This window comes from Rhipicephalus microplus, chromosome 3, assembly GCF_043290135.1.
Source record: "Rhipicephalus microplus isolate Deutch F79 chromosome 3, USDA_Rmic, whole genome shotgun sequence".
Lineage (NCBI taxonomy): Eukaryota > Metazoa > Arthropoda > Arachnida > Ixodida > Ixodidae > Rhipicephalus > Rhipicephalus microplus.
This window is the reverse complement of record NC_134702.1, coordinates 48,251,140-48,263,278: the sequence shown is the minus strand read 5'-3', so window position 1 is coordinate 48,263,278 and position 12,139 is coordinate 48,251,140. Positions and strand designations below refer to the sequence as shown.

General features: G+C 46.9%; 1 protein-coding gene across 2 annotated transcripts in view; it reads left to right on the top strand.

Annotated features, from left to right (window-relative positions):
• Nucleotides 1–12,139, top strand: part of SK (small conductance calcium-activated potassium channel) — a 576,811-nt gene that overhangs the window by 465,075 nt on the left and 99,597 nt on the right. For both annotated transcript variants that reach the window (XM_075889441.1, XM_075889442.1), the window contains one exon: nucleotides 2,982–3,077. In XM_075889441.1, coding sequence (XP_075745556.1) covers nucleotides 2,982–3,077 — 96 coding nt within the window. The remainder of the gene's footprint in view (nucleotides 1–2,981; nucleotides 3,078–12,139) is intronic.

Below are 12,139 nucleotides of genomic sequence, written 5' to 3'. Positions count from 1 at the left end.
GTTTTTAGATGGTAAGCCTAAAAAAAATAAAGTGGTGAAGCGCAAGCACTGAGCGTTTACTGGTTTTTGTTTCGCAAAAAGAAACAGTTTTAGGCCATATGAGCACACACAGAGTCAGAAGTACGAAGGTTAGACGAATTCGTCTACTGCCCATCATTCCCATGCTCGCGTTGCAGCTCCCATAGACACTAGCGCCAGAGTTCTCTCTAGTGTATATTTAGAAAACTCTATGGTTGTAGCCTCTAACATGGCTCACCCCCACTCAGAGGAATTAGCCAAGAGTTGATGAGATGACTTTCTCGACTTTTAAGATTATTTATTTTGAGAACCAAGCGACAGCGTTTCTTTTCAGCTTTTTTCAAATAAAGTTGTATCTATCCTTCCATCTCCAGCTTTTCTTAGCATATATAGCTAGGGATGACACTAGCCACAACATAAATTGCCACCCATAAAATTATTTGGGTAGTCTTCGTATCCTTTAAGCTTACGTCACCAGAGGCAAAGTGCGAAGCTCGTATCTCTCATAGATGGTAACAGAGGAATGAAAGGCTACAACTGATCACACTTCGAAAGATCCCAGCTCGTGGTGAACACTGATACTACACGTTTCACCTTACCTGGTTAACCACCTGCACGGATTGGCTGGGCGGTCATGTTTTCTTAACATCTCATCTTGTTGGCCTTTAGCGACGCACCTATCCCTGAATCTCGTTAAGTGAGAACGCATCACTTCGTGTCACTAGCGAAAATTCGATCGATGTCAAGAAAAATATTCCAGCATATCCACGGAGTAGATGATGGTGAAGTGGGCGAAGCTCCGGAGGTTTTTCGGTGATACCGTGAATCCTCGGAGGAGCAGCATCCGGGCCCACCCGGCGCCACGAGCGCTTCGCCGCCGCTTTTCGCTATCGCATTCCCAAGTCCGCTTCTCGTTGCGCCCGTTTCGCAGCGGCTTCCTTGGTGTGGACCATATCGGAATCTGCCCGACGCCGCGCTCGCTTTGCGGCAACAACTCAAGCCAACGAGCGTAATCCGACACTTACGGCGACGATCCGGGAGAATGAGAGATAACGGGTGAGCGCCGGCACCCCTGCGCAGCCCTCGCAGCAGCCAATTAGTGAGATGGATGGATGTGGCCGTACCCTTTAGATCGGGCGGCGGCTAACGCCACCTAGCCGTGATACTTAGTGAACTAACCATTACATTTATCTTTTTTTTTCCTTTAAATAATGAAGTTGAGGATTCGTACTTCGCAGTGAAGGGTTTAATTTTCACTCGTGCCTTGACTTTAGCCACCAATCAGATAACCTCCTTCTAGTTAAGTCTACCCGCTTAAAGTCTATTTTGCCCTCGCTGTCCCTAAATCCCAGCGCTTTGAAAAACTCTGCGCCATCATCCTGAACTATAGGGTGAAGCCCTTTACAGAACATTATCAAGTGTTCGGCAGTTTCTTCTTCCTCTCCACACGCACTGCATACTGTGTCGACCCCTTCGTATTTGGCCCGATATGTCTTGGTTCGCAGTACTCCCGTCCTGGCCTCAAACAGTAGAGAACTACCCCGAGTATTATCATAGATCCTTTCCTTGGCAATTTCCTGCTTAAAAGTTCGATAGATCTCTAGTGCGGACTTCTTAATCATGCCCATTCTCCACATGTCAGTCTCCGTTTCCTTCACTTTTTTCTTAACCGATAGTTCCTTTTGGTTTGGCCACCTGCTGTTTTCTAAGTATTTACCAGTCAACTTCCTGGTTCGCTTCCTCCATTTTGTATCGACATTCTTCATGTACAAGTAGCTGAAAACCTTCCTAGCCCAACGCTCTTCCCCCATTTCTCTCAATCGCTTCTCAAATTTTATCTTGCTGCTAGCTTCCCTGCCCTCAAATGATGTCCATCCCATATCACCTTGTACTCCCTGATTTGGTGTATTCCCGTGAGCTCCTAAAGCAAGCCTACCTATTCCACGTTGCTTAATTTCTAATCTTGCTTGAACTTCTGATCTCATGCACAAGACCGCATTGCTGAACGTCAGCCCAGGAACCATGACCCCTTTCCATATTCCTCTCACAACATCATACCTATTGTAATTCCACAGTGCCCTATTTTTCATGACTGCTGCATTCCTGTTACCTTTAGTCGTCACGTATATTTCGTGTTCCCTCAGATACTCGGTCCCATTGCTTATCCATACGCCCAAATATTTGTATTTATCTGTTATCTCTAGCGTGACCTTTTGTATTCTAAGCTCACTACCTTCGTTGTCATTGAAAATCATGACTGCTGATTTTTCCCTACTGAATCTAAAATCTAACCTATCTCCCTCATTACCGCAGATGTCCATCAATCTCTGCAAATCTTCCTTGTTGTTGGCCATTAGCACTATATCATCTGCGTACATTAATGCTGGTAATGCCTGATCAATAAGTTTTCCTTGTTTGACTAAAGAGAGGTTGAAGCCCAGTCCACTTCCCTCTAATTTTGCCTCTAATCCTTGTAGGTACATCATGAATAATAAAGGTGACAGGGGACACCCCTGCCGAAGCCCCCGTTTTACCTCTGCAGGCTTGGATAGCAACAGCACACGCGACGCCATCTAGTGTCCATTCCCCCAACCGCCATATTTCACACATCTCCATGGGACAGCGCCATCTAGAAAACAAGACAATAAATAACGATGACGACACAAAATGCGTGCAGCGCAATCTAGTATATAGTCATCCAACTGCTGTTTGCATACATCTATGAAATAGCGCCATATATTGTATGATAAGGGAGACACTCAAGAGTAGGCTAGATGTAATAGAGATGGCCCTATACCACAAAGAGCTTCGCTCCTAAAAAGGGCGAAAAGGCCACGGAATGCTCTTTTTTTTTATCTCTATCATTATTAGCCGTCCATGATGCTTGCAGTGCATGGTGACCAATGAAATAGTTCCCAAGAAACTTTCTAATCTCTTATCTCAATTTTTTTTCTCTATTGCAGAGCTCGGTGTACTCGATGTCGGTCAAAACGCTCATCACCGTGTCCACTATCATGCTGCTCGGTCTCATAGTAGCCTACCATGCCTTAGAAGTTCAGGTGGGTACGCTTCTGCTCTTTTTTTTCATTTTTTAAAGATCCTGAACCTATACGTTCACTGACATGCGTCATTCCGTATAAATGAACCGTTCAATGTCCAGTGACAACGTCAGCAGTTACGTTTGTAAATGTGCTTAAGTGCGTAACTTCAAGTGCATAAATCGACCCTAGCGTCGCAAATGGCAAACTGTGGTGTTCGTGTGTACTTTTGAGTGAAGCTACATACTGCGTGTTATTTATTATTGTCCCTCAATACATTTTCTCTCTTGAAGGGTAGCAAACCTGACTCCCATGTGATCAGATGATCAATTTCCCTGTCTTCCCATTTCCTCCTCCCTATGACGCCGTACTTGATTGTCTTGCATTGTCATGGAGCACGTGCAGCTTTATGCAGTGAAGTCTTTGAAAGTCTGAACCTGGCTCGCTATATCCAGCTTACTGTAACTTTCTGTTCCGTAACCGTCATTGCTTCATCCGGGTTACTTTTTGGCCGGAAAACATCATTTTCGGTGCAATTTTCTCAACCTACCACAGTTGCAGAAAATCTGAAAGTCACAGAGCAGAGCAGCATTTCGGTACGCAGCACGTTTAAACACTGCTAGTTACATCTAGTTAAATTAGCGCTGACACTAGGACTTTTTTCTGTTTCGTTACTCCGATGAGTTTTCACAATATCGGTGACAACGACGTGCTTGTCGCGTTTCCGTTTCGAAATAGCAGTGCCTCAATCTCGTAGATGACAGTGGTGGTGTGTATTCGTACGCTATTAGAGTATATCAAATAAGTATTAAAAAAAGACGAAAGACGATCGCAGCAAACGTTCCGCAGGGAAACTCGCGTGTCAAGTCATATCCCTATTTGGCCGCGCGTATTTGCCCTAGCGACCGCCACAGTGTCCGCAGTGTCGGATCACCGTCGACGTTCCTCCCCGCGCTAGACGACATCGGGCGGTCCGCCCACCACCACTGAAACTGCGTGACAGCGTGTCCACGGCCATCCGCTTCCTGGTCTCAGCCAGACACGCCAGTAGCACTTCATTCCGTCATCCGACCCCCCCTCCCCCCCCAAGAAAAAATAACAGAAAATGTCGCTAGTCGAGAGACGGAGAGGAGAAACCGGAGATGACATGGAATGGTGGTCGTGGTAGTGGTTAGAGGAAAGGAAAGACGCCTAATTTCTGCAGCCCGTTAGGGAGCACGGCGCAGCGTCTGATGGAACGTACTAGCTAGCTAGCCCAGCACTTCATGGCAGTACCACCGCCCCTTTCCCAACACACGCACGCCCTCTCGGGGTGATTTTATTACCATCCTTTATTTATTCCCGAATTCTCACACCTAATTCCCAAAACGGGCTTGGCTGGTGGTGGAGAGGAGTGCTCGACTTATCCTCTCCCCCACGTCCCTTACCTTTTTTTTTCCTTCCTCGCTCGAAAGACCGGCTTTCTCAAGCGGACCTCGAGTGGCGCACGCGCGGGATGGAGTGTAGGGAACGCTGCGCAGAACCGGGTTAGTGAGAATGCATGCAAGTGCTGCGGGGCAGAGACGTGCTCATCTCGCTAAAAGCGCCACCACTTTCCCTCCGCCCTGTCCTGCCTTTTTTTTTTATTTCATCTGGTATGCTATACAGTCCCTACTTCTCCTCTACCCAGTGCCCCGCTGTCCCTTTTCCCGCACTTTTGCTCTCCCTCTATATCTCTGTCCCAACAACGACCCTTTTCCTTCGTCTTCCCTTCCTGCCTATGAAAACGCTCGTATTTCCCCCAGTGCCCTTTTTTTTCCACTCTCCCTTCCTTTTCAGTCTCATCTTTCCTGCGGCCTTCACAGGGTCAGGCCATGGCGGCAAAGGTTTTTATGGAGCCGGCAGCTCATTTTCGCTGCGTTTGTGATTATCACTTAACAAACGCGAGCACGCGCCGCCCTCTGGTAGATGTGCTCGGTGGCATCGATTGCATATATTTCACGCGAACGATCATCTCATCTAGCTCTCCGGTTCCTCCTTCCTATCCGGTTTAACAATTTTATTTCCTATGTGAATCATTGGTTACTACCTTTTTTTTTTTAATTTTGACCTTTGCTTCTAGGGTTCCGCGTTTTTTTTTTCCAGCTCTCGCTCTCTCTTTCTGATTATTTTGCCTCCGTATATATACGTGTTCTCACCTCAAAAAGAACGGAAGCACTGCGTTAAATGTATACGGTTCATAAAAGCGATTACTCTCAGACTGGAAGTAGGCAGCCACCATATCGACGGATATGGCTGCTTCGTTTTGTTCATCAACTTGATTATCGGCTTTTATTGACCAATACTCTAGGAAGGTTAATTTCTTTAGTTTATTGTTGCCCATTTTGCCTTTATAAATCACTATTGCGAGAAAATTTGTCACTATCTGTTGAGTGGCTTTCTACAGATTAGGACAGTGCTTAAAAACGGGAGAAAAGCTCAAAGGTTTCTGTTGTAGAACTGCCGAATTGAAATTGTTTTTTTTTACCATATAAACTCTGAAATTTTGATTAACAAGCACTTCAGGTGCTCATTTTGAGTGAGGGTGCGTTATTTCGCTGCAAAAAATTTAGAAAGAAGAAAGAAATAAAGTGATCAGCTAGAGAGGTTAATCAGTGGAAATATCCGATTGGTTGCCCTGCAGTTGTGAAGGTTAAAGGGTAGCGGAACTACATGGTCATCACAAAAGCACTGTTCAAAAACAGTGCACTGGCATTGTTCATAAACAGCCACAATGTGTCCTTCAGTACTGCTTCTTCAAGATACCGCAACAACGCCCTCACAGTGACTTGCGCTAAGTCTGAGCTGACCAGCGCCCAATAATTTTTGTTTTTGTGGGTCGGCAGTTGGCCAACTGGCCTAGGGTGGCTGAGAGGGCTGGTGTTTTGCATTTAAAGCGAGTGAATTCGGAAAGACGCTGAGCGAGCGTCTCGTTGTACTCGTTAAGTTCGAATAATCGGTTATTAGTAGCTTCAACGCAATAATCTATCAAATTTCTGCAAACTAAGCAAATTGTACGTTACGGCTGCGGAATGTTTTTCTAGGATTTGTTCATTTGTACCTTTGTCGTTAGTCGACATGAAGACACCATCAGCTCGAAGCGCACTTGGATTATTGGACGCCCTAAGCCCAGTGCTTGAATCTCTCAACTAGGAAGATGGCTATTCACACCTCATCATTTCGTAAAGAAGTCAAGGCTGCATCCGTCATCCAATGGAACGCCAGAGGACTAAAATCACGCCTTTCAGATTTTCGTCAGTTTGTGTTTACCAACGTGTTTTCCATCATCGTCATTTGTGAACCTAATTTGTCGAAACCAATAAGACTGTCGGGGTACGAAGCTGTCATGTCTTCAACGAACAGTGCTTGCAGCAAAATCATCGTCTTTGTTCGTCGTGAACTGACGTATGTTGTGCAACCAATTGCACCTCACTATGACAATCAGTATGTCTGCATCACTGTGAAAAAAAACAAACTCATGTTTACTCTCATAGGCGTTTATATATCGCCGTCGAATAATCTTGATTCCAGGAGATTAGCGGATATTTTGAGAGTGTGTCCTGCACCATGGGTCATCATACGTGATTTCAATGCACACAAACACGCATGGGGAAGTACGCGGACAAATCCAAGAGGACGCAGGTTAGCAAACATCGCCTACAACTATGGCCTTACTCTCCTGAACGACGGTAGCCCTAGTTTTCTTCGAGGGGTGACATACGGCAGCTGTCTCGACCTTGCCCTTGTCTCCAACTCCCTCGCAAGATACGTCAAGTGGTTTCCAGATGTTGAGACACGAGGAAGTGATCGAAATCCAATCTACCTTAACATCAAAGGCTTGTATAGTTATGGTTCATGGACGACCATTCGCGCAGTCCAATGGACCAACTTCAAATCTGACATCGAAGATGCTTGCAGCGATTGCCTACGATCTGGCTTAGAGCAAACAATTAGGAGCACAATGCAGAACACCACTCGCACGGTGACAATATCTTCCACACGAAACGACGTTGATATAGAGTTGGAGCGACTCCGAGCACTGCGACGCCGGGCGTAGCGTCGGTATCGGCGTACAAAATCAATTCACGATCTTAGGGCAGCCAGGAGGATGCAAAAGAAGATTCGGCGTCGCATGGATAGATTAGCGTCGGAACAATGGACAACGTTTTGCCAGTCACTAGACCCTCGCAAGTCACTCTCACACATTTGGAAAACGGTGCAAGGTCTGCGTCACCCTACGGAACAGCGTTTTCCATTCAAAGCGCTCGCGCTATTTCAAAGGAGGCAAGACATCGATGTCGCAGAAGATTTCTGTGCGCAGATCGTCAACCAAGCAGATCGTCTAGATTCTCCAGTGAGAGGTGACGTCCCCCGTTCCCGTGACTACCACATGGACCTCCTTTTTACAATGGAGGAGCTCGAGGTGGCACTAGCTCTCTGCAGGCGTTCAACTTCTCCGCGCCCAGATGGTATTCCGTACCGAGCCTTGTGCAACCTTGGCGAAGGTGCAAGGAGAGAACTGTTGAGCCTCTACAACATCTCGTGCCAGGATGGCATGTTCCTGATGACTGGAAAGTAAGCCGCTTGTTACCCATCTTGAAGCAGGGCAAATCCCCACTCGAACTCACCTCATACCGCCCAATAGCACTGGCAAGCTGCGTAGAGAAGATAATGAAACGGATGATACTAGGCTGCCTGGAATGGTATCTTGAATACTACAAGATTTGTCCGAATTCAATGGCGTGTTTCCGACGCGACCGCTCTTCTATTGACAATGTCATTGATCTAGTTTCGTACGTTCAGCACGAAAGATCCCCGTAAGTGACTATCTGCAGCTTTGTTTCTAGATATGAAAGGCGCTTATGATAATGTACTACATGAAGCCATTTTGGGTGCTCTTGCGGTGGTTGGCCTTGGTGGTCGAGTCTTTCGGTGGATTTCGAGTTGCCTGGCTGCAAGATCATTCTTTGTGTTAACAGAAGATGGCCCAACTACGCGGCGCTATACTTCCAGGGGTGTTCCCCAAGGCGGAGTTCTCAGCCCGACGCTATTCAATCTTGCACTAATTGGCCTTGCTGAATACTTGCCAAGCACCATTAAAATCTCAATATACGCAGACGGCATCTGTGTCTGGACTTCGGCAGTCACACGTCCTCAGATACGTTCCCGGCTTCAAAAGGCAGCAACTATGATTGCCAACTACTTGTTAAAACAAGGTCTGAGCATATCACCAGAAAAATGCACGCTGGTGGCCTTCACTCGCAAAGCAATGACCCCTTATGTCATCTCAATCTGCGGGCGACCGATTTCTTACGCCAAAACTCACCGGTTTCTGGGCATCGTTATATATAGGGACCTCTGTTGGAGTCCGCATGTGACCTATATGAAGAAGCGCCTGACCGCTATTTCCCAACTGTTCAAGTTCCTGGTAGGAAAGACATGGGGGATGTCAGTAGACGCAATGATGGAGCTCTACAGAGCCCTGTTTCTCGCTTTCCTCAGATATAGCTTGCCCGTGCTTAGCAATACCTGCAAGACCAATGTTCGTGTTCTACAGGCAGTACAAGCCCAAGCGCTGAGAGTGTGCTTCGGTCTGCCCAGATGTACGTCAACAGAAGCAACAATTGCAATTGCTGTTGACTATCCGATACAAACTCATATTGTTGTAGAAGTCCTGAGAACGCACATCAGACACTTCGCACGTGCTCCCTGTCATCTCACCTTGCACTGTTGCCTTCAGAGAGGCGCCAAGCATCGTTCGCCAAAATGATTGTGAAATACAACGATAAACTTCCCTCGGGCTTCACTCCTGCATCTAAACCATCCATACCACCTTGGTGTCTTATTCGACCCACAGTGCATCTTTGCGTACCAGTGATCCGGAGGAAATCTGAGCTTTCGTCGCCCGCGCTGAAACAACTGTCTCTTCTTTCGCACGAGAAATATTCAGACAGCATACATGTATACACCGATGGTTCCACGAGCCCCGCCGCGGTGGTCTAGTGGCTAAGGTACTCGGCTGCTGACCCGCAGGTCGCGGGTTTGAATCCCGGCTGCGGCGGCTGCATTTCCGATGGAGGTGGAAATGTTGTAGGCCCGTGTGCTCAGATTTGGGTGCACGTTAAAGAAACCCAGGTGGTCGAAATTTCCGGAGCCCTCCACTACGGCGTCTCTCATAATCATATGGTGGTTTTGGGACGTTAAACCCCACATATAAATCAATCGATGGTTCCACCAACCGCCAGTGTTCGTCAGGGGCAGTAGTTGTCCTAACAAGAGGTGTTACCATCAGCTTTAGAACTGACTACTCCACGGCATCTACAGCAGCGGAACTAGCTGCTTTGCACGCTGCACTTTGTGTGGTCAATCGGGAGCCACCGCAACAATGGTCGATTTTCAGTGACTCAAGGGCTGCCCTACAATCTGTGCTCTCAGCACTGCGTCGCGGGCCATACGAACAGCTTGTTTTTGAAATTCGATGCCTTCTCCACACTTCATACGAGAAAGGGCATCATGTGACGCTTCAATGGATGCCAAGTCACTGCGGCATCATAGGGAACGAACATGCCAATAGTGCCGCGCGGGCAGCCCTTGAAGGAACACGAGAAGAAGCCATACCACTTTCGCGGACCGATGTTGCCAGTAATCTTCGACGACTTGCACGTGAAATCACGTTTTCACTTTGGTGCCCACCAAGCATCGATACGAATCGTCAACACCACCTGTCCTCTTTGATGGCTCTCCGCATGCCCGCTGGACTCGACTGAAGAGAAGCCACCCTTCTTCATCACTTATGGCTGGGAGTGGCATTTACAAAATCTTATTCCTTTGACATAGTAATGACCGACAACGCTCTCTGCGATGCCTGTCATTGCGAAGAGACGCTACACCACATCCTGTGCGACTGTCCGTTGTATGAAATCCAGTGACAGTCACTGGCGTCCGCTTTTGTGCGCATCGACAACAGCCAAATGTCTGTGGACACTATTCTGTCAAGTGCCTGAGAGAAGACATTGCAACAGAAGGCGACGAAAGCTCTTTTGAAATTCCTACGCGACACCGACTTGAACAAGCGGCTGTAACAGCAACGTCACACATCGCGAAAGACTAGACTGGACTATGACTGAGTGTGCGCGCGTGTGCTGCCGAATGTGCTGTGTTTCTTTCTTCCCTCTCTGCTCTCTATCTTTCATATATCTCATCCTTCTCCCAAGCACAGGGTAGCAAACAGCTGCCTATAGGCTGGTTAACCTCCCTACCGTTCTTTTTCCCCTATTTTCCTTCCTTCCTTCCTTGTCGTTCGGCATGCTTATGTTACGGCCATTTGTTTGTTTGTTTGTTTGTTTGTTTGTTTGTTTGTTTGTTTGTTTGTTTGTTTGTTTGTTCGTTTGTTTGTTTGTTTGTTTGTTTGTTTGTTTGTTTGTTTGTTTGCTTTGTCCCCCATCCACGCGATACGTCTCCCGAAATTTACTTCATGCGCATACACAACAGAGGTATACCATTGGCAGAGTTCCAGTGACGCACTTTTAAGGAGGAGGAATGCTCCTGCATTAGCGCACACGAGTCATCGCTCTTGGAGCAAATGCGATCAGGTTGCAATCTCGCGTTCCATCTTCGTGAGCCGTATCCCTTTGAATGCGCGGCTATACTTTTGTTGTAAAATCCGTTTGCTCCCCTCGGTACCATTTTCTTTCTTTTGCCTTCGTCAATGTTCGGGCTTCACTGCATGCGCAGCGTATGATGATCTTTAATCAAGATTTAAGTAGCGTGTTTGCGACAGTCATGCAGTTTAGAACACCTAAAATATATTACTGGCAAGTGAATTTTACATTTCGAAAGCGGTGGCAAGAAGGTGTTGGAAGTTACGAGGCGAAAGGGCTGATGGGGCATGGGGAGGGGCGTTAGGGGATGGAAAGAACTCTTCGTCAACACTCTCGCTTCTTCCTAGTTTATTGTGCCAAGTTTCTGTCTTTTCTTGCGTTTTTGGCACAAGCGCTGACCTACGATCTATTGTGCCTGAAATATATACAGCGTCACAAATGACACAGCATGATACTTTTTACTTATTTTCGGTTTCCAAGCGAGCAATGCGCCAGAATTTTTCTCGTGTCTTGCTTGTGCGTTCATTCGCCGATCATCGTCCGCTCGCTTTCATCATTGATAATACTGCTTTGCCACGATAGAGGAAAGAGAAATGTGTTTGTGCCGTCCCCAAAAGGCAAGGTCGAGGACGCACCCATTATTGATGTTCGCATGCGCGCCACCTTTTCCTTGCTTACGTCGACGGTATTGCAGCGCGGTGGCTGCCTGTGCACGAACCACCCATTCCAGGAGGTGCTAAAGCTAGTCGACGCGATAATGCTTAGCTGTGACGTAAATTGTGAGAATGACCGCAACGCGACACATGCTGCATATGCCGATGTACCCTTCGCGGTCTCTGAGAGAAAAAGATCACGGTTATTAATGGCACTGGCGCTCCACAAATTGTCGTGAAACACCAGAAAGCAGTTGAGGGAGCGGGAGAGTGGGGAGGAAGGGGGGGGGGGCGCGGAATGTTTATACAACAATAATGCTATGCACTTATAATAATAAGTGGTCGTGCCCTGCCTCCCAAAACAACGATATTATTATGTGAGATGCCGTAGGGAAGAATTCCGATAATTGCGCTGATATTTAGGCTGATGAACTACTAACATTATGGATCTATCAAAATGAGGCCGCTGCAGCCGGAATTCGATCCCGTGACCTTCGAGTGAGCAGACAAGGACACTTTATTCTCAAAACACTTTGTCAGGTACATCTCATAGTTGAATTACGATAAAGTTCTAGAGCATTACGCGCCAAATTCAAGATCCTCTCAGAAGATACGTTCGCGTGTGGCACTGCACATTATTTGTGATTACCTAAAACGTTTTATCCTAACGGCTAATCTATCTACACAATTATCTTTCGCAATTTGTATTTGTAAAAATGCGACCTCTGTTGTTAGGATAAAACTCGCTATCTCTAGCTCAGCAGCGCCATTGAATAGCCACTTCTTTACCGCTGGGGTTACCGGTAATAAA